Source organism: Budorcas taxicolor, chromosome X (genome assembly GCF_023091745.1).
Source record: "Budorcas taxicolor isolate Tak-1 chromosome X, Takin1.1, whole genome shotgun sequence".
Classification (NCBI taxonomy): Eukaryota; Metazoa; Chordata; class Mammalia; order Artiodactyla; family Bovidae; genus Budorcas; species Budorcas taxicolor.
Genome location: NC_068935.1, coordinates 124,611,057 through 124,634,877, shown reverse-complemented (window position 1 = coordinate 124,634,877; position 23,821 = coordinate 124,611,057). Strand labels below are relative to the sequence as shown.

The window sequence follows — 23,821 nt, the reverse complement described above, 5'->3', positions numbered from 1 at the left end:
AACAGTCTAAAATGGGAGGAGCAATTAGTTATGAAAAGATCTGATGATAGATTCTGTTTTCATCATTCAAAACTAAGCCCCAAAATCTGAAGTAAAGCCAACAGGAGGTGATTATAACTACACACAAATTCAGAGTGTTTATAACCCATAAATGTAACTTACTCAAAGAAGCAGCTTCTAGAAACACTTTGGGAAGATAAAAGGGCCAAAGGAAGGGAACAAAAGCTTCAGGGCACAAACTTCGGTTCTTCCCCCCTTGCCTCAGGGGGGAAGATGATCCAAGAACAGATGTTTGCTTTGAAAGAATCCAGAAGAAGTCAACAGAACAGCAAATCACTTGGCCCAACACTCACCAATGTATATGAGCGATTCTAGATAGAATGTAGGATATCACTGAATAAAACTAGTGGGGGTAGAATTCTCTTGTCTCTAAAAAGTTGCTACTTGAGACAGATGGCTGGTCAAACTTTTAGCCAGTGCTTCTACACACACTGCCCCAAACAGCAGGGGTGAGCACAAGGGGTGTGGTGCTGAAGGCTCTTGTCTAAAGGATTCATTTGAAATCCATCTCAATTCTTGTGTGTGCTGCAGTATATACCATGAATTCACATTTATATTTGAGCTTTTTAAATAAAATTGACCATCCAGGAGGCTGAGTGATGTTTATCTTATCTTCACAAACCCAGGTTGAAGACTTACAGATTTAGACTGTCATCAAAAGACTGTACCTTTCATTAAAGAGATGTTGTATTTGTCAACAGAAGGTGTTCAGAGTATTTTCTTGGCCAGGACTGTTAAATCCTTCGATCAGGTTTTTGTTACAGTCATCCAAGCTGAGATTTTCACTGGATCTCTTGGGGAAAATGGGGGGGCCAGTGAAATCTAAGAGATCTTGAAGTGCTCGGGCATTACCAGTTCCATTTTGGTCCAGAGATACCCCAGGAATCATTTCACTCACTGGTGAAAATTCTGGGATAGAGATAAGCTCTTCTTTTGAAACAGGACTGGAGGGCAGAGGGAGAGAGGGAAGGAGAGAGAGATGGAGAGATAGAGAGACAGACACAACTATTAATTCTACTTGTCATATTTTGTTATACTACTCTTCTTTCCTAGAGAAGATGGATTTAGAGCCAGAGTTGTGTGTAACACATTATAAAAGATACAGGTTAGTTCAAGTCTGAGACACTGACAGAAATGAGGCCCCCATGAATGAGAACAGGGAAGTGGATTTGAGACAGGAGAGCAGGGGCAGCGCACAACCTTTAAAAGAATGACATAACCCTTGAGGATACGACAAAAACTGGTTAGAACCGATTAGGCCCAAGATGGTGGAAGACTGGACATCCACTAGACCTTGGGCCTCATTATATGCTCACTGTAATACATTAGTATACGATAAATGACACACGCGAAGATGCCATGACAGTTCAGAGAAGTTCCGTGGTGTGTCAACCATAGGCCTAGCTCAGATGAGCAGTGTGGGCTGGGATGTGAAGTCCCCTCACCAGGGGTCTCTCTGAACAGCCAGAGTAGGGCTGCTGTCAGGTTTGTCTTTTTTTTTTTTTCCTCCTCTGTTAGAGCCCGGAGAAGAATCTAGAAAAACTAGATGAACTGCAGAAGCTCAGATGATCTGTCTCCCTCACACTGAGTATAGTTAAAGCGAAGCAGCTGACCTAACACCACTTTCGGTGGCTGGAGCCTGGGCAAACTGTTTCATTACTGGGAACGCCTGCCCCATTTCCACCGTGACCATCTCCATTCCCAGGATTTTATCAGCTGGTCAGAGCATGGGGAGGACAGAATGGTGCCATAAGCTTGGGCACTGCCCCCAGGAGTCACCCTTCTCCAAATGCAGAGGCAGCCACAGTAAGAATGTAGCACACAAACAAAGCTCCTTCATTTCCTTGAACCTTGGCCAGTGCCAGGTCTCGTCCAGCTCCCTCACCCAGAGGCAGAAAAAATAAGCACAACTGCCTCAGCGTGGCATGGGGTGGGTGGGTGGGTAGGTACTGCGTTATCCTTTATGATGTCTCAGCAGTTCCCACCTACTGGAGGGGACAGAGTGGCGCCAATCAGGGGAAGTCTACCAGGACAGTGGTGGGTGGTAGCAAGGGCTGAGGAGGTCCTGTTATCAGACTGCTCAGGACTCGCTCTACTGCAGACAGGGAGGCCGGACTCCATGTTTTCACATTATGTGGCTTAAGGCCAGCTGCAGTATTTACAATCAGTGTGCCTGGGAAAGGCCCTGCTCCCCAACCCCTCACCCTAGGCCGAGGCTGAGAATTCACAGGAAGGAGAGAAGGGTAAGCTGCAGCAGGCTGGAGCTCTGGCAGAGCTTGTGCAAAATCCTGGCATTCCCTTCTGAACACAGAGAAGACCCCCACTCCAGTCTCTGCCCCAAGCCCAGGCTGACTGAGCATTACTTTTGTCAGGGAATAATTTGCCAGGTGACGTTATCCAAAACATACCAGTTAAGAATTCCTTAAGTTGTTAGGATCTGAAAGCAAATTAGTTCCTTTATCAAGTCTCCAATGACAAGTCTATTTAAACATGAGACACTGGACACAGTGGGTGGGCCCTTTTGGTACCCTACCCAGATCCCCTTTAGCTGTGGTTGTACCCATCCTCCAGCTGCTATGGACTCACAGCTGACACGCTTCCTCTGGACGACTGCCTTGGCTGATGGAAGCATCCCCACCCCAGATTCTCCACAGTCAACAGTTGATGAACACAGTGCCGTGAAGGCCCTGTCTTTATCACAGTCAGAGCCCTTTCTGGTGGAAGACCATCCTGCAGAGCTCCATGAGACCAGCTGAGACTGCACCCTTGCTGAGTGACTTCCCCTGCCCAATCCAGCTTCCCTCCCACTCCCTTCTCCTGAGAGCTTTCCTCCACTAAAATCCATGCCCCAGAATCCCTGTTCTGGGTTCTGCTTCTAGGGAACTCAACCCAAAATACAGATATTACTTAAACCACGGTTAGTTTTCCTGAATATCAACTGCACCGATTTTAGGTGTGTGCAAAGATTTGGGGGTGGAAACGATGAAATCAACTAAGGGATGGTGGAGGTATCTGGGGAAGAGATGAGGCTCAAACTCAAAAGCAATGTACTTACCTCATATCCATAGACTGAACTTCTTCAGTTGAATCATCTAGACTGTTTGATTTCCCATCAAGGGTGTCCAGATGAACAAGTCCCTCAACTGGTTTAAGTTCATCAGTGAAAACATCTTGAGGGAAAGTTTCTGGGGCAGCATGTTCCACAACATTTACTTCCTGGCAGGTGTTCAATACACTGATTTCTGACAGAGAACACAAAGTCATTCCATCAATCGTAAAACATACCACTGAAATAACATGGGGAATATCTGTGTAGGCAATCCTCTGCTTTACCAACGATGCAACATCTTTTGTAAAAAGAACCCCAGGCAGTCACCTTCATACCAGGAAGAGAAGACAAATGACATCATCTGTGTTTGTGCAGGGCTCATGCCCCACTCTCCCCACTTAATGGATCACGGCTCTATTGTGGTGAAGGGGCTTGCATAACTCAACGAAGCCATGAGCTATGCCATGCAGGGCCACCCAAGAAGGACAGGTCATAGTGGGGAGTTCTGACAAAACATGGTCCACTGAAGGAGGAAATGGCAACTCACTCCAGTATTCTGCCTTGAGAACCATATGGACAGTATGAAAAGGCAAAAAAATATGACACTGGAAGATGAGTCCCCCAGGTCAGAAGGTGTCCAATATGCTACTGGGGAAAAGTGGAGGGCAATTACTAACAGCTCCAGAAAGAATGGAGCACTTGGGCCAAAGCAGGAACAATGCTCAGCTGTGGATGTGACTGGTGGTGCAAGTTAAGTCAGATGCTTTAAAGAACAATATTGCATAGGAACCTGGAATGTTAGGTCCATGAATCAAGGTAAATTGGATGTGCTCAAGCAGGAGATGACAAGACTGAACATCAACATCTTAGGAATCAGGGAACTAAATGGACAGGAATGGCAAATTTAATTAATTATATTTACTACTGTGGGCAAGAATTCCAAATGAAAGAGTCAACAATGCAGTCCTAAATGCAGTACTTGGGTGCAATCTCAAAAGTGACAGAATAAGCAAATGATTCAACATCACAGTAATCCGAGTTTATGCTCCAATCACTGGTGCTGAACAAGCTTAAGTTGACCAGTTCTATGAAGATCCACAATACATTCTAGAACTAACACCAAAAAAATATTTCCTTTTCATCGTAGAGGATGGGGAGGTAAAAGTAGGAAGTCAAGAGATAACCAGAATAACAGGTAAGTTTGGTCTTAAAGAGTACAAAATGAAGCAGGACAAAAGCTAACAGAGTTTTGTCATGAAAACACACTGGTCATAGCAAACACACTCTTCCAACAACCCAACTCTATACACATGAACATCTCCAGATGTCAATACCAAAATCGGACTGACTATGTTCTTTGCAGCTGCTGAAGATGGAGAAGCTCTATACAGGCAGCAAAAACAAGACCAGGAGCTGATTGTAGCTCAGATCATGGGCTCCTTATTACAAATTCAGGCTCAAAGTGAAGAAAGTAGGGGAAACCACTAGGCCATTTAGGTATTTGACCTAAGTCAAATGCCTTATGATTACACAGCAGAGGTGACAAATAGATTCAAGGGATTAGATCTGGTAGACAGAGTGCCTGAAGAACTATGGATAGAGGTTCATAATATTGTACAGGAGGTGGTGACCAAAACCATCCCCCCAAAAAAGTAATACAAGAAAGGTCAAGTGATTGTCAGAGGAGGCTTTACAAATAGCTGAGGAAAGAAGAGAAGGAAAGGCAAGGGAGAAAAGGAAAGATACACCTAAATGAATGCAGAGTTTCAGGGAATAGCAAGGAGACATAAGAAGGTCTTAAATGAGCAATACAAAGAAGGAGAGGAAAACAACAGAATGGGAGAAACTAGAGATATCTTTAAGAAAACTGGAGATATCAAGGGAACATTTCATGCAAGGATATGCATGATAAAGGGCAGAAACAGTAAGGACCTAACAGAAGCAGAAGAGATTCAGAAGTGGCAAGAATAGACAGAATAACTATGCAAGAAAGGTCTTAATGACCCAGATAACCACGATAGTGCAGTCACTCATCTAGAGCCAGACATCCTGGTGTGTAAACTCAAGTGGGCCTTAGGAAACATTACTATGAACAAAGCTAGTGGAGGTGATGTAATTCCAATGAGCTATTTCAAATCCTAAAAGATGATGCTGTTAAAGTGCTGCACTCAATATGTCAGCAAATTTGGAAAACTCAGCAGTGGCCACAAGACTGGAAAAGGGGAGTTTTCATTCCCCAAAAAAGGGCAACGCTAAAGAATATTCAAACTACTATACAATTGCACTTGTTTCACATGCTTGGAAGATTATGCTCAAAATCCTTCAAATTAGGCTTCAGCAGTACGTGAACTGAGAACTTTCAGATGTACAAGCTGGGTTTCAAAGGGGCAGAGGAACCAGAAATCAAAATGCCAACATTCATTTGAACATGGAAAAAGCAAGGGAGTGCCAGAACAACATCTACTTCTGCTTCACTGACTATGCTAAAGCCTTTGACTGTGTGGATCACAACCAACTGTGGAAAATTCTCAAAGAGATGGGAATATCAGACCACTTCACCTGTCTCCTAAGAAACCTGTATGCAGGTCAAGAAGCAACAGTTAGAACCCAACATGAAACAACAGATTAGTTGAAAATTGGGAAAGCAGTAGGACAAAGCTGTATACTGTCACCCTGCTTATTTAACTTATATGCAGAGTACGTCATGTGAAATGCTGGGCTAGATAAATCACAAGTTGGAATCAAGATTGCTGGGGAAAAAATAACAACAACAACCTCAGATATGCAGATGATGCCACTTTAATGCGAGAAAGTGAAGAGGAACTAAACAGCTTCCTGGTGAGGATGAAAGAGGAGGGTGAAAAAGCTGGCTTGAAACATTAAAAAAAAAAATTGAGATCATGGCATCAGGTCCCATTACTTCATGGCAAATAGAAGGGGAAAAGTGGAAGCAGTGACAGATTTTATTTTTTTGGGCTCTAAAATCACTGTGGATGATGACTGCAGCCATGAAATTAAAAGATTCTTGCTCGTTGGAAAGAAAGTTATGACAAACCTAGAAAGCGTGTTAAAAGGAAGAGACATCACTTTGCCAACAAATGTCTGTCTAGTCAAAGCTATGCTTTTTCCAGTAGTCATGGATGGAAATGAGAGTTGGACCATAAAAACGGCTGAGCACCAAAGAACTGATGCTTTTGAATTGTGAAGCTGGAGAAGACTCTTGAGAGTTCCCTGGAGTGTAAAACCTGTCAATCCTAAAGGAAATCATCCCTGACTATTCACTGGAAGGACTGATGCTGAAGCTGAATCCCCAACACTTTGGCCACCTGATGTGAAGAGCCGACTCACTGGAAAGGACCCTGATGATGGGACAGATTGAAGGGAAAAGGAGAAGAGGGTGGCAGATGATGCAATGATTAGATAACATCACTGACTCAATGGGCATGAATTTGAGCAAACTCCAGGAGATAGTGGAAGACAGAGGAGTTTGGCGTGTTACAGTCCTTGGGGTTGCAACATTGAACACAACTTAGTGATTGAACAACATGACTCACTCAAGAAACTTGATGTCATATCCTGTACAGGTCCCCAGGCTTTTGAGCCACAAGGCAAAAGAGAAATGTGAAGAGTGACTTTGAGATGGATATATATTTTCTGACTCTGGCTGCCACGAAACCTGAGGAGCTTTAAGAATCCGTGACAGAAAAGAGCTGGACTATCCAGAAGTCCCGAAGGCAGGAGAAACTGCTGTAGAACAAGAGAGTCAGTTCTTAACAGAATCTGACCAGCAATTAAGCCCTCTGGAAAGCAGCCTAGCCAGCAGATGGCCCGGCTCTGGTGCTGGGATTATTAGAGTAACTGACGGGCCTACTGGCTTTCAAGTGGACCTGTAGAGATGGAAACTCCCCCAGGGGGTGGTGGTGGGGAGAAGTACATGGACTCCACACAGTGATAATGCTCTTCAGACCCATAGGCGCTAGTCCCCTATAGGGAACACCATGATCCCTCACTTTCTGAAATGAAGAACCCAAGAATCAGATCTCACACTCACCTATTTTGTTAGGAGCCATGGGTTCTGTCTTATTTTCCACACACAGAGCAGACTGAAGCTCCACTTTTGGGTCTTCTTTCTGAAAACAAACAGAGGGAAGGTAGGCTTTATGTACCAAGACAAGTGCTTTTGAAAAGCATCAGGGGTTATTTGGAACCAGGCTGAGCCATTTGTCTGTTCCATGGTAATTCTGAGTGTATTATAAATCAGCTCTGTTTCCCATAGTAATATGCCACCATCCTCTTTTTTTTTTTTAATCTGTGGACTACAGTGCTTCTCCCTGCATCCCTACCTCCACTTCTCCAAGGAAATTTTTATTACCACCCCATCCTGGAAACTCCTTTCTTAGACTCCTCTTTCCTTTTAGACACCAACAATCTTCTTAATCTAGCCAGGAACAAAGCAGGAAGAACCCATTTTCTTCCTGGCTAATGCTCTCTGAGACCTACAACATCACTAAATATATTCTACCATTATATTCTTCTCAGTACATGAATTATGAAAATGGCACTCTGAATGCCTACCTTCACTTCCAAAGACACATCACTCTTTCTTGTTCTCTTCATAATTTCATCTATTCTCTGAAAACCAAAAAGAAACAGGTAAGAGGACTACACCAAAAAAGATGTCCTTTTCATCAGAGGGACTGGAATGCAAAAGTAGGAAGTCAAGAGATACCTGGAATAACAAATGTTTGGCCTTGTAATACAAAATGAAGCAGGGCAAAGGCTAACAGAGTTTTGCCAAGAGAATGTGTTCGTCATAGCAAAAACCCTCTTCCAACAACACAAGAGACAACTCTACACATGGACATCACCAGATAGTCAATACCAAAATCAGATTGATTATATTCTTTGCACTGAAGATGGAGAAGCTCTATACAGTTAGCAAAAACAAGACTGGGGGCTGACTGTGGCTCAGATAATAAACTCCTTATTATAAAATTCAGACTTAAGTTGAACAAAGTAGGGAAAACCACTAGGCCCTTCTGGTATAACCTAAATAAAATCCCTTATGATTATACAGTGGAAGTGACAAATAGATACAAGGGATTAGATCTGATAGAGTGTATGGAGAACTATGGACGGAGGTTCATGACATTGTACAGGAGGCAGTGATCAAGACCATCCTCAAGAAAAAGAAATGCAAAATGGCAAAATGGTTGTCTGAGGAGGCCTTACAAATAGCTGAGAAAAGAAGAGAAGGGAAAGGCAAAGGAGAAAAGGAAAGATAAACCCACCTGAATGCAGAGTTCCAAAGAACAGCAAGGAGAGATAAGCAAGCCTTCCTCAGTGACCAATGCAAAGAAATAGAGGAAAACAATAGAATGGAAAAGACTAGAGATCTCTTCAAGAAAATCAGAGATACCAAGGGAACATTTCATGCAAAGATGGGTACAATAAAGGACAGAAATGGTATGGATGTAACAGAAGCAGAAGATATTAAGAAGAGATGGCAAGAATACACAGTAGAACTATACAAAAAAAGATCTTAATGACCCAGATAACCACGATGGTATGATCACTCACCTAGCGCCAGACATCTTGGAATGCAAAGTCAAGTGGGCCTTTGGAAGCATCACTATGAACAAAGCTAGTGGAGGTGATGGAATTTCAGCTGAGATATTTCAGATCCTAAAAGATGATGATATGAATGTGCAGGACTCAATATGCCAGCAAATTTGGAAAACTCAGCAGTGGCCACAGGACTGGAATACTCATTCAGTGGCCACGAAATGAAAAAGGTCAGTTTTCATTCCAATCCCAAAGAAAGGCAATGCCAAAGAATGTTCAAACTACTACACAACTGCACTCGTTTCACATGCTAGCAAAGTAATGCTCAAAATTCTCCAAGCTAGGCTTCAAGAGTATGTGAACTGAGAACTTCCAGATGTTCAAGCTGGATTTAGAAAAGGCAGAGGAACCAGAGACGAAATTGCCAACATCCGTTGGATCATAGAAAAAACAAGAGAATTCCAGAAAAACATCTATTTCTGCTTTATTGACTATGCCAAAGTCTTTGACTGTGTGGATCACAACAAACTGTGGAAAATTCTTAAAGAGATGGGAATACCAGTTCACCTTACCTGCCTCCTGTGAAACCTGTATGCAGGTTAAGAAGCAACAGTCAGAACCGGACATGGAACAAAACTGGCTGGTTCAAAATTGGGAACGGAGTATGTCAAGGCTGTATATTGTCACCCTGCTTATTTAACTTATATGCAGAGTACATTATGAGAAATGCTGGGCTGGATAAAGCACAAGCTGGAATCAAGATTGCTGGCAGAAATGTCAATAACCTCAGATATGCAGATGATAACACCATTATGGCAGAAAGTGAAGAGGAACTGAAGAGCCTCTTGATGAAAGTGAAAGAGGAGAGTGAAAAAGCTGGCTGAAAACTCAACATTCAAAAAACTAAGATCATGGCATCAGGTCTCACCACTTCATGGCAAATAGATGGGAAACAATGGAAACAGTGATAGACTTTATTTTCTTGGGCACCAAAATCACTGTGGACAGTGACTGCAGCCATGAAATTAAGAGATACTTGCTCCTTGGAAGGAAAACTATGACAAACCTAGACAGTGTATTAAAAAGCAGAGACATAACTTTGTTTAAAGGTCCATATACGCAAAGCTATGGTTTTTCCAGTAGTCATGTATGGATGTGAGAGTTGGACCATATAAACAAGGCTGAGTGCCAAAGAATTGATGCTTTTGAACTGTGGTGTTGGAGAAGACTCTTGAGAGTCCCTTGAACTACACGGAGATCCAACCAGTCAATCCTAAAGGAAATCAGTCCTGAATATCCATTGGAAGGACTGATGCTGAAGCTCCAGTATCTTGGCCACCTGGTGAGAAGAGCCGACTCATTAGAAAAGACCCTGATGCTAGGAAAGACTGAAAGCAGGAATAGAAGGGCATGACAGAGGATGAGATGGTTAGATGGCATCACCAACTCAATGGATGAGTTTGCTCAAGCTCTGGGAGACGGTAAAGGACAGGGAAGCCTGGTATGCTGCAGTCCACGAGGTTGCAAAGAGTGAGACGCGACTGAGTGACTGAACAACAACAACAAAGAGGACTACAAGACCAAAAATAGATACAAGTATCTCAGTCTGTATGCAATTTCACATTTCTCAGAGAACTCATAAAAGAGAAATCTTAGCAGAGGATAATGTGTATAGAAAGTGCCTCCATTGGTTTTACAGATATATACCTCTGCCATATGAACAAGGTCCAATGCTTAAGAAGTGAACTAGTAAGTATCTAGAGTCAATTATTTATATCCCATCTTTCTCCTTCCTCTCTTTAGATTAGCTAGAATTCAACAAATCACTACCTGTCATTCAAGAGGACCACCCAACAGAGACCCTAGCTGAAGAGCAGAAGAGGAGGCCACAAACTGGACACCACCTTAAACCCAACTTCACCCATAATTACATTAAATGTAAATAGTCTAAACATACCAATCAAAAAACAGAAACTGTCAAACTTGGTTTAAATAACAAATCCTGACTCTATGCTGTTTATAGGTGTGCGTGCCCAGTCATGTTCAACTCTGCGACCCCAAGGACTGTAGCCCACCAGGCTCTTCCATCCATGGAATTTTCCAGGCAAGAATACCGTAGTTGGTTGTCATTGCCTTCTCCAATGCTGTTTATAAGGGAAACATTTATAAGAACACACTTAGGTTTAAAGTAAAAAAAATTCATCATGCAGGTGCTAATCATAAAAAGACTGACAAAGTAGAATTTAAGACAAAAAGTATTACTAGAGATAAAGAAGGAATATTTCATAATGATATAAGGGTCAATTCAACAGGAAAACTTAATAACTTGAAATATAAATTCACCTAACAGTAGAGCTTCAAAATATATGAAAACAAAAATGTATAGAACTGGAAGGGGTAATGCACAAATCCATAATCACAGATGACACTTTCAATACCCATTTCTCAGTAAATAAAAGAACAAGATGACAGAAAACTCATAAAGATACAGAAGATTTGAATAGTATGATCAATGAATTCAACCTAAATAACAATTCTAAGAGCATTGTACTCAACGACTGCAGAACATAACTAGACTCCCTTCCTGTCCCTGCCTCATCCTAAGTACGCTTAATCCCTTAGCCCTCACCTTCTTCCTCTCCAGTCGCTCCTGCTCCATCTGTAGCATGATCTGTTCTCTTTTCAGACGCATTTGTTTAGCTGCCTCCTGGGCCTTTGCTTCTGCTGCTTCCTTCTGGTAGAAACATAGAAACCAAGGTATAGGCATTACTAAGCTTAAGAAAACACTAGTTAATTCTCTGGGATTTGCGCTTGTTCCTCCATCTCATCATCTACCCAAAGTGGGTGCTGCACCAATATTCAATGTGGATTTTTACAGCCTGCCCTATGACACAGCAGACATGGTTGGGTCTCACTCATAGGACCTCAGTCTATCATGCAAATTACCTGCAGACACTTTGCATACAAGGTCAATGTCTTTTTGTGTCTGAGGGTAGTCTCTGACCATGAAGTATGCATGTGGCTAGGAGTTTCAGGAAGTTAATTCCTCAAAGTTACTTTCAACCACAAGGGGCAGGAGTTAGAAGATAAATAACCTAGTTTCCTCATCCCTCCAAGGGGTAATTCTAAGGCATATTCCATAGTCTCCTAGAGTTCCACAAGGAACAAGTTCCATATGCCCACAGTAACCCACTCATCAGTGTGCTTACATTGGCTTTCTTCTCACTCCCCTACCAGCTTCCTAGGATCATCTCCCAAATAAACTGCTGACACTCAAATTCTTATCCAGGTTCTGCCTTTGGGAGAATCAAAACTGACATATAACAAACATTACCACTTCACTTGTGTTGCCCAAAGTAACTCAAATATATTAACTAGTTCAGTTAAAGAAAATGCTTCAAGGAAACATTGTAAGTCATTCAAATTTAACTAATTTTACCTAATACTAAGGCCCTTAAGGAAGTCTATATAAAGACTTGCACAGTACCTGCTTTACAATCATGGCTTTTTCCTGCTTTTCTTTTTCTTGTTTTTCCTTTTCTTGCTCTTCTTTCAACAGCAGTGCCTCCTTAGCCTTCTGCTTTGCCTCCTCTGCCGCCTTCCTTTTCTCTTCCTCCTCTTGCTGCTTCTTTTCCTCTTCCTGTTTACGGGCTTCCTCTAGGCGAAGTCTTTCTTCCTCTGCCTTTCTTTTCAATTCCTCTCTCTCCAGTCTTTTGAGAACAGAACTATTGTTACAAGACAGTGATGACATGCCCAAAAGACAAACCACCAAGAACTCTGTGCTAACAGTAGAACATAATGTATGTGTGACACAGTCATAGACACATGCATGTGAATTAGCATCCACTTAAGAAAATGACTCATCCTTCCCAGAAAGCCACTCCAGTCCATACAGTTACCAAGAAATATTAACCAGGGTTGACTTCAAATTCTGTGATATTGAGAGTACTAATATATTGATTTGTGAAAGACTGTAATGCAGAGACAAATGTTCCCTAGTCAATTTACAAATGATCACAGCCCCATCATTCTTGTTCAATGACAATTATTTAAAAACTGAGAATAAATATTTAAAACCAACTTAAGCTAGAAAAAAAACTAGAAATGTCTCAATGGCTACATCTGTGCCAGACAGCAATTTAAGAACAGTGACTAGGAGCTCAAAAAGTTCACTTTGATTCTAATTAGTATGTGACTTCTGAAGTAGCAAATGGAAGGAAATGCTCAACAGAAACCTGACATTTAATACAGAAATTAAAGCATCTATTTTCCATTTATTTTGTCATTCTTAAAAAAATGTTTTAGCTTTTATTCTTTGCTAAATGAAAATTAAATGGCATTTAGACATTTTTAACCCACAGATGAATGGTTGGTGATGTAACAATAAAGAGATCTAAGCAGCGAGGGAAAATTCTGTACAGTCTTAAGTGCTTATTTTTACATTTCTAACGTTCTTCCTGCTCACATGTCATTTTCCTCATCTATGAAAAATTGTAGGTAACTATACTCATTTTGCAGTCAATTACTGACTGGCAATGTGCCACATGGGCAAGGCCAAGACTGCATTCTGACTGTACCACCTGCTGTGTTACCCTTCCTTGGAAAAACCACTCAACATTTATGATACCCATTCAAAACAATGGGAATAGCAACTTACCAGTGATACCTGCTTCCAAATAAAGATAATTTCTATAAATCTGTATGTTTTTTAGGAAAAAACCTCTCTTTGGAAGCATGTAGCACTGACTTACTGGGCTGTTGGTATGTTACTGTAAAAGAACAAGACTTAAAAAGAACATCTTGCATCCTAATAGTTGGCTTTAGAAATCGCAAAAGCTGCAGTGTCTAAAAGCTGGAACAACTGAAATTATTAACAAATATTCTGGAGAACTTTGGAGAAGAGCATTATGGGGCCTACTCAGAAAGAAACTCACCAGTTCTTAGATTCCGCAATGAAAGACTAGGATGCCCAACACAGGATTATAAAAACCAGATGTATCCATAACAAAATCTCTCCTAAGGTTAATCAGAGCACTATTTCAGTTCTCTCTCTTCTAAAGAGCCAGTTGTGACTGTCTCAGAGAAGTTAATACACAAAGGATATGTTGTATATAAATTAACACACAAGCTACTTCATCTTTCTCTTCACCCTCTGGATCTGAAAGTCCCTGTTTCTTCCATTTTACCATGAGGACTTCCAAGGTGCTGGATGCATACCCATGAGTAAGTAACACATTCTCTTAGCCCCTAGGTCTCCATAATCCTCCTCATCACTCAGAACACAAATTCCTCCCCAGAGGCCCATGAGCCCCTAACATTCCCTCCATTCAACCATACTCTGCTTCCCCCAAAGTAGAGAAGAACCAGCTTCTCCTGTGTGAAACCAAGAATCTCAAAATCCTCTGCAAGAATAAACATTCTTTCTCTCCTTGTTTAACGACCCAGAGAGAACATGGCTGTGGTCATTCCTCCAGCACCCCTCTGCCACAGGCAGCGCCACCCCGCCACTCTTGCCAGCATCACTAGGTTTCCTCCAGAGTTCACCAGACCCACATGTAGTTCTGACACCCTCTTCCATCCTTGTTCCTGTCAACCATGCCAACCCCATCCCACTTCCTCACCAGGCAGCAAGTATCAGAAAGCTCTGCATTGCAGTCACCATTCAGTGGATGCATCCCTTATCTCCAGTCACTGGGGAGGGTCTTCTGTATAAGGAAATGCAGCAGAGTGCTGGCTGGAAGGCAGATGGCTGCACCTGCCCCAGAACAAGCTACAGGCATGTAACTCAGCTGCTCAGGGCCGGCACAGCCCCCGGCCTATCACTGGAGGTCCTGCAACTCAGCTTCCTCTCCTGGGACCTCCCTTCACATACCCTGTGGTCCACGCAACCCAGCCCAAGCACACCACTCAACAAAAAGACCTGCTGCTGTTGCCCAAAAGGTTTGATGTGGGAAAATCATCAGAAAAGTCCAGAATTTGAAGAAGGGACCAGTGAGATCTTCCCCTACCACCCTTTAAAAAAAAATAAATCAGCAAAAGCATAATGAGACCATGAAAGACTTGTCAAGGTCACTTACAGATCAAGAGTATTTTATCAGTCTAAACTCAGCGCCAGTCGTGAAGTACTACATACAGCATGGTGGGCTTCCTGTTATGTTAATTCTCTCAATGGTAATGGACTACAGGCTGTGATTATCCTAAAAGCTTCCTATATCAACTTAATGATAAATCTACCTTGCCCTTCAACATGCATTTCTCTCTGAATACTAAGACTAGAAAAGATAGAACTGTCTGTATTTTGACCAAGTGCTCCGGGGATAAATGCAGTGGTTCTCAAACTCTGGTGAAATACTGAGGCAAGACACAGCCTAGCCTGTGGATTTTTACCACAACCCTTAACAGACTGTGATACCCTCCAAAGTTTAGGGACCACTGCCATGACATCTTCTGTCCTGCTCCAGGATGGAGTCCCTGTAACCTTGTGTCTCATGGACTATGAGGGTGGCTTCTGCCCCATCAACGGGTGTCTGCTCAACCCTCCTCTCTCTTACCTGGGGATGCGAGTTAGGATAACTGGGGGTGGCAGGGGGACACGATTTAGGAAGCAGAATCAAGATGTTTACATCTTGGCATCTCCAGTCTTTTCAAGGAGAATCTCATTCTATAAACAAAACTCAAACTCTACTGATAGTTCTGCAAGGCCTGGCTGGTGCTAGAGTCCAGGCTGAGAACAGGGGCTGTCTGTAACATTGAGATTCAGGAGCTGGGCATTTACAGCGGTCTGAAAAGGTCTGAGCACCACCCATACTTGTCTTGTTTTTCCTTCTCCAGACGTTCCTGCTCCTCCTGTTCCTTCTGCAGCCGGGCCTGTCGTCTCTTTTCAGACAGGATCTTTGTGGCCTCTCCTGCATCAGTGGTGCCCGCTGTGGGCTTCCCTGAGGCTGCGTTGGAGGAAAAGATCAAGGGACATGAAATCATGACTGCACTCACATGGCAGCTGCCACTTGGAATTGAAAAAGCCAACCCAGTGGGTGACAGGAAATGCTGCCAGGACCAGCACAATCAGCCACCGAGCAGAGGCTGCCATGGGCTGGCTGGGACCCTGGATGCATTCCACTGTGGAGGGCAGTGGAAAGGCAAGGAGGAGAGATGGGTCACCAGCAAGCCTCATGGCAGCCTCCACCACTGCACCTGTCTGGGTGAACTCACCATGGCTGTCACAGAAGCTTAGAGGACTACAGGAAGCCCCTCTCTGTGGGAAGGGCATACCCTGACCGAACATAGCTCAGCACCCCCTGGGGCTTCCACAGCCAGAAGTAGTGCCAGTCCCTCAGTCTCCTCTGCCAGGAGACACTCAGGAGAGCAAGGGGAAGGACTGGGCAACGTGCCAGCTGAGAAAGCAGCACCAGGGCATGGAGTCGTCTCTGGGGAAAATCCCCGTATTTCCCCCAAACCCGAGGCTCCTGTGGGGATGGACTCAGTGGCAGAACCAGTTGGGCAAGAAGGGCCTACCTCTGCCACCCTTGGCCTTCCCTGCCGTGGCCTCGTGCTTCTCATGCTTCTCGGTGGCCTGCCTGTCTGCCACGTGCTTCTCTGGGGCCTCCTCCTTGGGTGAGCTGGCTGCCTGCTGAGTCAGGGTGCCTTCCTTCTCCTTGTTGCTCTTCTCTTTGTCTGCTTTCTTCTTGGGTGTCTCCTGGCCAGAAAAGCTGGGGAGGCGGTACTTCACTGGAGATCCTGGGTATGGCGGCTTTGTGTTCTTTGGAGACTGCGGATATGCTTTTGAAGTTGCCCTGGAAAACCAAAACCACGCCATAAGATGATTACTGGGCCTGACCACAGAACTCTCTGTTCTGAAGACATCTGGTTCCAAAAAGCTGAACAATTTCATCCTTCAAGAGGGACAAATGTAAGGAGGAGCACACACTCAGCAGTCCCTGAAGTACTATCACCCTAACAGGAATGTATGGTACTTATAAGACATCTCCTACGGAAGGGACAAAGTTTTAGGAAGCTCAGCTGATGACATCATGTCCTGATTTCACTTAAGTTTGATGACAACATGAGAGTAAAGTGTTAGGCATTTCCCCACCTCCTTTTTTTAGATGAACACCAAGGTTGGATCTGGCTTCAGCATATGGCAATGAACAAGCCCAGTCCTATTTTTTTCTAATTATGGCAAAATACACACAACATGAACTGTACCATCTTAACCACTTTAAAGTGTACCAAAAAAAAGTGTACAGTTCAGTGGCATTAAGTCCATTCACACTTTAGTGCAACCATCCCACCACTGTTCACCTCCAGAATGCTGTACTTTTTAAACACTAACTCCACATTCTCACCTCTCTCCAGCCCCTGGGAAACCACTTTACACTTTCTGTCTCCAAGGATTTGACTATTCCATGTACTTAACATAAGTGGAATCATACAGGAAAAAAAAAATCATCTTTGCTGAGGTATAACTGACATCTAGTTCCTTTTCAAGTTCTGAGGAACAAAGTCAGTGAAGAGGTGGGGAGAGGGGGTGTCTTTTTCAAGGTTCTCAAGGTTTAAAAGACTCTCTCCAGTTACTGGGAAGATGCAAAATGTGAGAACAAGCCCATGTCCACCCAGGGAAATACAGTTTTGTTAACATACAGGACCTTGCCTTGCCTCTGGTGGAAGAAGGTCCATTACATGTGTCCTAGCTGAGTCTGGCTCCTGGTGAGCTCTGGTTGCTGATGACATGAGTAACAGCCTAGATTCAGTTGCTGAGTATACCCAGAAGTTCACACATACTGGGGTGACATTTGTATAGAGTACTTTTAGGAAGAACATAAAGTACTCGGCTGACAAATTACAAATTGTCACTCTCAATCCTGTAGCAGGTTGAACAATATGAAACTGCTAATATTCAACCACTGTGGCCTATAAAAATGGCAAGTCAACATAATATTAAAGGCCAATTTCTCACCAGAGACCTAAAGAGTTACCTAATCAGATACTGGGGGAAAGGAAAAAACAAGATCGGATCAATATTAAACTTGGTCTTGAGCTGGAAAATAATCCTCAAGTGGTTTGTGGACTGGAAAAGATGCAGGCCAGTTTTCAACTGATGCTGTCATGGTAAAAGGCAAACTCTGGCTGTTGAAGAGAACACTTTTTCTCAGTCTGTGCCAGGCTGAGGGTCACACAGTGACCCAAAGAATGTGACTGAAAAGTGACCTGGATTTTTAAAATTCAGATGTTTCAGCATCAACCATTTTACAGATATGGAATCCATCCAGATCCCATTTCCATGGTAAACTGTACAGCCCTCTCTGGCAGTCCGCTCCCTAGCTGGACCAGTGTAAGTCCAGAAAGGATCACTTCATATTAGCCATACCAACTTCCCCTGCGCCACCATCCTGTTAGGTGTGGAGCCGCCCAGAACCCCCTGACACCTTGTCCACGTGTGGATGGTGCTTCCCCTCTGCAGACTGTCCTGCCTCAGTCCTGGGGCTCAGCTGACTCAGGCCCCACTATTCCCAGGGCATCTCTTGACAACCAGGCATTTCTTTCCACATGCTCTAGATACCCCTGATTTTCTAATTCTGTTCCTAGACACCAACCAATTAAAAGCCAGGTAAGGAATCCTCTTGCCCCCTCCATATACATATGCATATGTACCAGGGTTTCTCAACCCTGCCATGACATTTGGGCTAGATCTTTCTTTCTGGGGGGCTATTTTGAGCACTGATTAGCAGCATCCCTGGCCTCAACTCACTAGACGGCAGCAGCAATCTCCACCACTCCCCCTCCAGAGGTTGTGACAATCAAAAATGTCTGCAGACATCATCAAATATCCCCTCAGGAGTAAGATCACCCCCAGCCGAGAACCACTGAGGTAAGACATACATACAGCACCCCCCACATACCTTCTATGTGTATAAAGCAGATGAAAGTGGTGCTGCTCTGGTTGGAGGGGTGGTGTCCTAATTCCCACGCCTCCAAGGCCCACCAATGGGCTTCCTAAAGGGCCATGGCTGGAGAGGGAATTCTTAGTGCCTCCAGTGTTCAGACAGAGTTGTACCTGGACCACCCCTCCAATAATGTGGAACTCAGCTTCCTGTAGCACTTTCCAAAACTCTGTTCATGCTTCCTGAGTGCTGTCTGCACACCAGCCCCCGAGCTAAGTGTATTTGTGTATGTATGTGTATATATGTGTGTCTTTTAGTTCTCAATAACCAGTTATGACACAGGTACTATTATTACGGTCACTTTAAGGAGGAGGAAGCTGGGCTTAGAGAGGTTAAACAAGCCATTGAACTCTGGTCTGAACCTTCGACTTCCTGACTCCACTTCTTTCAACTTGGCCCTATTCCCTGTTCGCAGTGTGGCTAAGCTGGAGTTTGGGGTCACCATGATCCCCAGATGTTCATTTTAGAAGGGGCACAGAGTAAGCACACAATAGCTGTCAGATATTGGTGTTAATATATGATAAAATAAAATCTGAGTTATCCTTACAGATGAGAACAAACCAAAAGCAGGAGGAAGCATAATGAGGGAAACCACAGGTCCTGCTACCTCATGATGACAATGTTCCATTAAGCATCATTTTCCAATTAGCTGCAAAAACCTATGTTTAGACTCAAACAGCCTGTATAACTGTATGGCAGGAGATGTGCTCAACAATGTCCTCCTTCCATACTGTCATCTAGGGATGCAATGATCCTATAACCACCAGGAGGGGTTGAGGGAGCTGGTCCTATATGCTGAGAAGATCAAAACAGGCCACTTACTCCCTGGAATGTCAAGTGCATGCTCTGTGCAGCTCTGGTGCAACCACTGCAGGGGCAGTCAACAGTATAAAGAATTACTCCTGGATGTGGGATTTGGAGAGGCCGGCCATAGGAAGGCTGCTGTTTTATGGCAGATGACGCAGACAGAAACATGTCCTCCCATAAGCATTCCTAACTTGACTCATCAATTAGGAATTTCTGCTACTGAAAGGACTGGCAAAAAGCCATCTGCTCTTTTTCCTGGCCCTCATCCTCCTCCCCCAGGAGTGAAGCATGACCTCTCTGCTGGATGAGACAGAGCAAAGGTACTGGGCGCCCACCATCCAGTCCATTATAATTGTCTAAGGGACCTGCTTGCAGCAAGCACACACCTGCACTTCCGTCAGGGGTACCTGAGACGTGGGCTCCCTGGGGTCCTGGTGCAAGTACCTGTTGCACATGTGCAGACATGTGAGGAGCTCTTCTGCAGACCCCACTTCCACCAGGAGGGTCTCCAGGGCTGGACTCAGGGAGGAGTAGGTAACAGGCTTGAAATGGCTACAGGCCCAATTCATTCTATAGTCCCACCTTAGTAGCAGAATCTGGATCCCAACATGACCCCATGGCCTGGTCTAAATGGCTCGTGCTCAGAAGGGAATGGAGCCCAATGAAGTCATGCCCTCCCCTCAGTCAGTGTGCTCAGAGCCTGTAAGAGGAACATGCAGGGCAGGACTATTATATCAAGGGGAAAGGCTGGCCTTGCCTGGGTAGGAGAGGTTCTGACAGCCTCAGACCTACTCGGCTCTGAGCAGCCTTGCTTCAGCTTGCTTTAAGAGAACAGTCACATGTACGTTCTGTTCACACCACAGACTCTAAGGTTTTATTATAAATAAAAGTGGGCCAATTGTCCATGAGCACACATCTAAAAATAATTGCTACCTGAGAAGTAAGGGTGAATTATTTGGGATAAAACTTAATATATTAAGGAATCTAGTTACATTCCCCTACCCCAGTCCTTGCCCGATAAAAAAATATAGTACAACTTAGAACACACACACACACACACACACACACACACACGTACTTGTGTACACATACAAACATGACCTTCAAATAAGAGAAAGAGCAAGTAAGTCATTGCCTTTTTAAAAAATACCAAATGACCAAACTACAGAACGCAATCTTAGAAGTTCCCTATTTTATTTCCAAATCTGTAGAGTTTCCTGCTCATCTTGCCTCACTACTTCCTACATGGACATGGTACCCTGCCAGCCCTGCAAGAGTTGCTGAACATGGGCATCTTACACCAGGTGATGCTGGTCTGCCAGGCCCCGAGGCTCTCTGGCCCCCTGCTCACACCACTTACTGCAAGCCAAACTAAGTGTAGCAAAGCTCTTGTTTCCCCAGTTTCCTAGAAATAGATATCTTGGCTGATGAAAGAAGTTAAACACAAATTAATCAGGGAACTCACTGTGCTTTCATAGTTTCATTCTAAAGTGCCTTCTCATCTATTTGATAAGGGTCTATTTGATTACCACAATAACCCAGTAAGGTACATAGGAAATTACTATTAACCATATTTTAGATAAGAAAACCCCAATCCTAAATGCTTAAATGACCTTTCCCAAGAGGTGTAAAGAGATGAGAGAGCCAAAGCACTAGATTTTTCATCTTGCTTTTTAAAATAGCTTTTCCACTTCAATTTTTAAAAGCTCAATATCTCCAGTGATTAAAAACTTAACAAAAGAAATTCACAAATTTTGTTGGGTTAACAGAGATAGGCCTCTCTGATGCACAAGGCAGGATTATATAACCTTTTGAGGTTCTGTGACTGGTAGGAAATATAAACAAACACCTCTGTAAGCAGAGCAGCAAGAAGACTCTCAGGAGAGGGTTGTCACGCTTCTGAACCTGAGTTTACTGCAAAGCATAAACCCAAAGGGCTTTTTTTTCTCCACATCTTAGAATCTAGTTCTATTTTTCTCCGAAGCCACTTGACTCCAGGCCAAGTAAACACAGCCCACCCACAGGATGGGAGGGGTCTGTTGCCTCAACAGCACAACTTGATCAACATTCTGACAAGTCTATTTGTCAATCACATTTTACTACTTTCCAGAGGGAAAATGAGCGATTTTATACCAGAGAAACCTGTGTATACCACCTCAACTCAGTGATCACAGCTATCATCACCAGTAATGAAACATAGCCTCCTGACATCATAGCCTCCTGACACATGCACTGAGAAGGAACCAATATCCCTTTCATGGGACTCCTGCCCCCCATATAATCTGAGTCTAACCATGAGGAAACAGCAAACCAACTCAAAATGAAGGCCAGTCCTAAAAAAAAAAAAAAAAAACCCACTGGTCTGTGCTCTTTACAAATGTCAGAGTCATTAAGAAAGGCTGAAGAACTATTGCAAGTTAAGGAGACTGAGGTGGCAAGACAACTAAATGCAATGTGGGACCCTGGGTTGGATTCTGGACCAGGAAAAAGACGTTGCAGAGGATGTCACTGGGACAGCAGGCAAAGATTACAGTCTGGAAATTAACAACATCATGTCAAATGTTAACTTTCCTGACTTTTCACAACTATATTGTGGTCACACAAGAGAATATCTTCATTCTTAGGGATAAAGGGTCAGGATGCCTGCAAATGACTCTCAAATGGTTCTCAGAAAATGTCTATCTATGGAGACTGCATGAGAGTGAGTAGGGGATGGGAATGATGAAATCTGTGCAGCCATATGCTAACAGGATGAAAGGTACACAGGAGTTCTTTATTCTATTCTTGCAATTCTTCTATAGGATTGAAGTGATTTCAAAATAAAAAGGTTTTTAAAATTGGTCTAAACTCAAATTATTCTCTACTAAGACTGACAAATACAGGACTAGGACTGGGTGAGTATATAATTATGGCTGTGAGGAGGGGGTATAACTTAACATTTTCAATTATCTCTTTCAAGAAAAATTTCAGGAAAGAATGTAAGTCTATCTGAGAAGGACGGTGGTAACACACACAATAGTTAAACCATGGTTCACTGTAGATACTCATTTGGGCAGGGCAATGCTGCCACACATCTACCAAAGAAGCCTATGTGAATGGTGCTTGGCAGTGACTAATTAAAGGCCCTCAACCATGAAAGGCACAGACAAGTTGGCTCCAGGAGCCTGTGATTCTAAGTGGGAGGTGCTTATTTTGGGCCATCAGACAACTTGCCTTAATTCCTTCCCTCATATGGACTCTCAAGTTTTGTTTCTAATGCATGATAACATGAAATTAACTTAGGTTCCTGATACAAAATTGATCTCAGGCAAGCTATCTCTGAAAGTCATTATCTTTGGCAGATTAAATTTTCCAAAGATGGCCCCAATAATATCTTCTTCCACCTCACATGATCTTTCCAAGTTTATTTTTCCATTCCATTGAATCTGAGGTGTTTCCACTGCCTTGACTAAGAAAACACAGCAGAGAAGGAATGTTGTGCCAATTCGAGGCACAGGCCTTAACCGGGGTTTATGGGCCAAAATCCTTAATAGGCCATCTTGGACCTTAGGTTGTAACTGTAGCACCAGTTGACAGTGAACTATAACTGCACAGAAGACCCCCAGGGTGAGAACTTTCCAGTGAGCCCATGTTAATCCACAGAACAACCACATAAAAGACCCTAACTAAGACCCTCCCAGTAAGTCCAAGTCACAGAGCTGTGAGAATTAATAACAAATTGTTGTTTTATGCCACTAGGTTTTAGAGAGTTTGTCACAGCAGCAAGGGATAATGGATACGTTTCCCATTATAATGACCAAACCAATTTGGAATACATTTCTAAGAATCTGAAACCATTAGAGAATATTTCACACAGAAGAACTAGGAGTACAAACAGCACCAACAAGCAGAGGCAGAGGCAAGACAGACTGGGTAAACCCACTTGATCACACTCAGTTTCCTTTCTCTAGCTTATAAGAGGCAATCTATGCTCCACCCACATCTTTAAGAGTGTTGCTGAAGCTAGTTTTCTAAAACCGTACAAGTACCCAACAACACCAATCAACAATGAAAATAAACTTGAACACTTAAAACAGCAATGCTATTAATATGCACAGCCACCCTACAGTGATTTAACTGTTCAGATCTGGGATGAATCCAAAGGTGGAATTAAGACTGCTCGGAGAAATATCAACAACATCAGATATGCAGATGATACCACTCTAATGGCAGAAAGTGAAGAGGAACAAAAGAGTCTCTTGATGAGAGTGAAAGAGGAGAGTGAAAAAGTTGGCTTAAAACTCAACGTTAAGAAAACTAAGATCATGGCATCCAGTCCCATCACTTCATGGCAAATAGATGGGGGAAAAAGTGGAAACAGTGACAGACTTTATTTTCTTGGGCTCCAAAATCACAGTGACTG

At 43.3% G+C, this 23,821-nt stretch overlaps 1 protein-coding gene across 1 annotated transcript in view; it reads right to left on the bottom strand.

Annotated features, from left to right (window-relative positions):
• Positions 1-754: 754 nt before the first annotated feature.
• Positions 755-23,821, bottom strand: part of MAP7D2 (MAP7 domain containing 2) — an 89,830-nt gene continuing 66,763 nt past the window's right edge. Inside the window, exons 9-16 of the mRNA XM_052663633.1 lie at positions 16,187-16,464; positions 15,483-15,615; positions 12,162-12,384; positions 11,304-11,408; positions 7,685-7,741; positions 7,161-7,239; positions 3,116-3,302; positions 755-1,004 (exon numbers count right to left, since the gene is read on the bottom strand). Coding sequence (XP_052519593.1) covers positions 755-1,004; positions 3,116-3,302; positions 7,161-7,239; positions 7,685-7,741; positions 11,304-11,408; positions 12,162-12,384; positions 15,483-15,615; positions 16,187-16,464 — 1,312 coding nt within the window. The remainder of the gene's footprint in view (positions 1,005-3,115; positions 3,303-7,160; positions 7,240-7,684; positions 7,742-11,303; positions 11,409-12,161; positions 12,385-15,482; positions 15,616-16,186; positions 16,465-23,821) is intronic.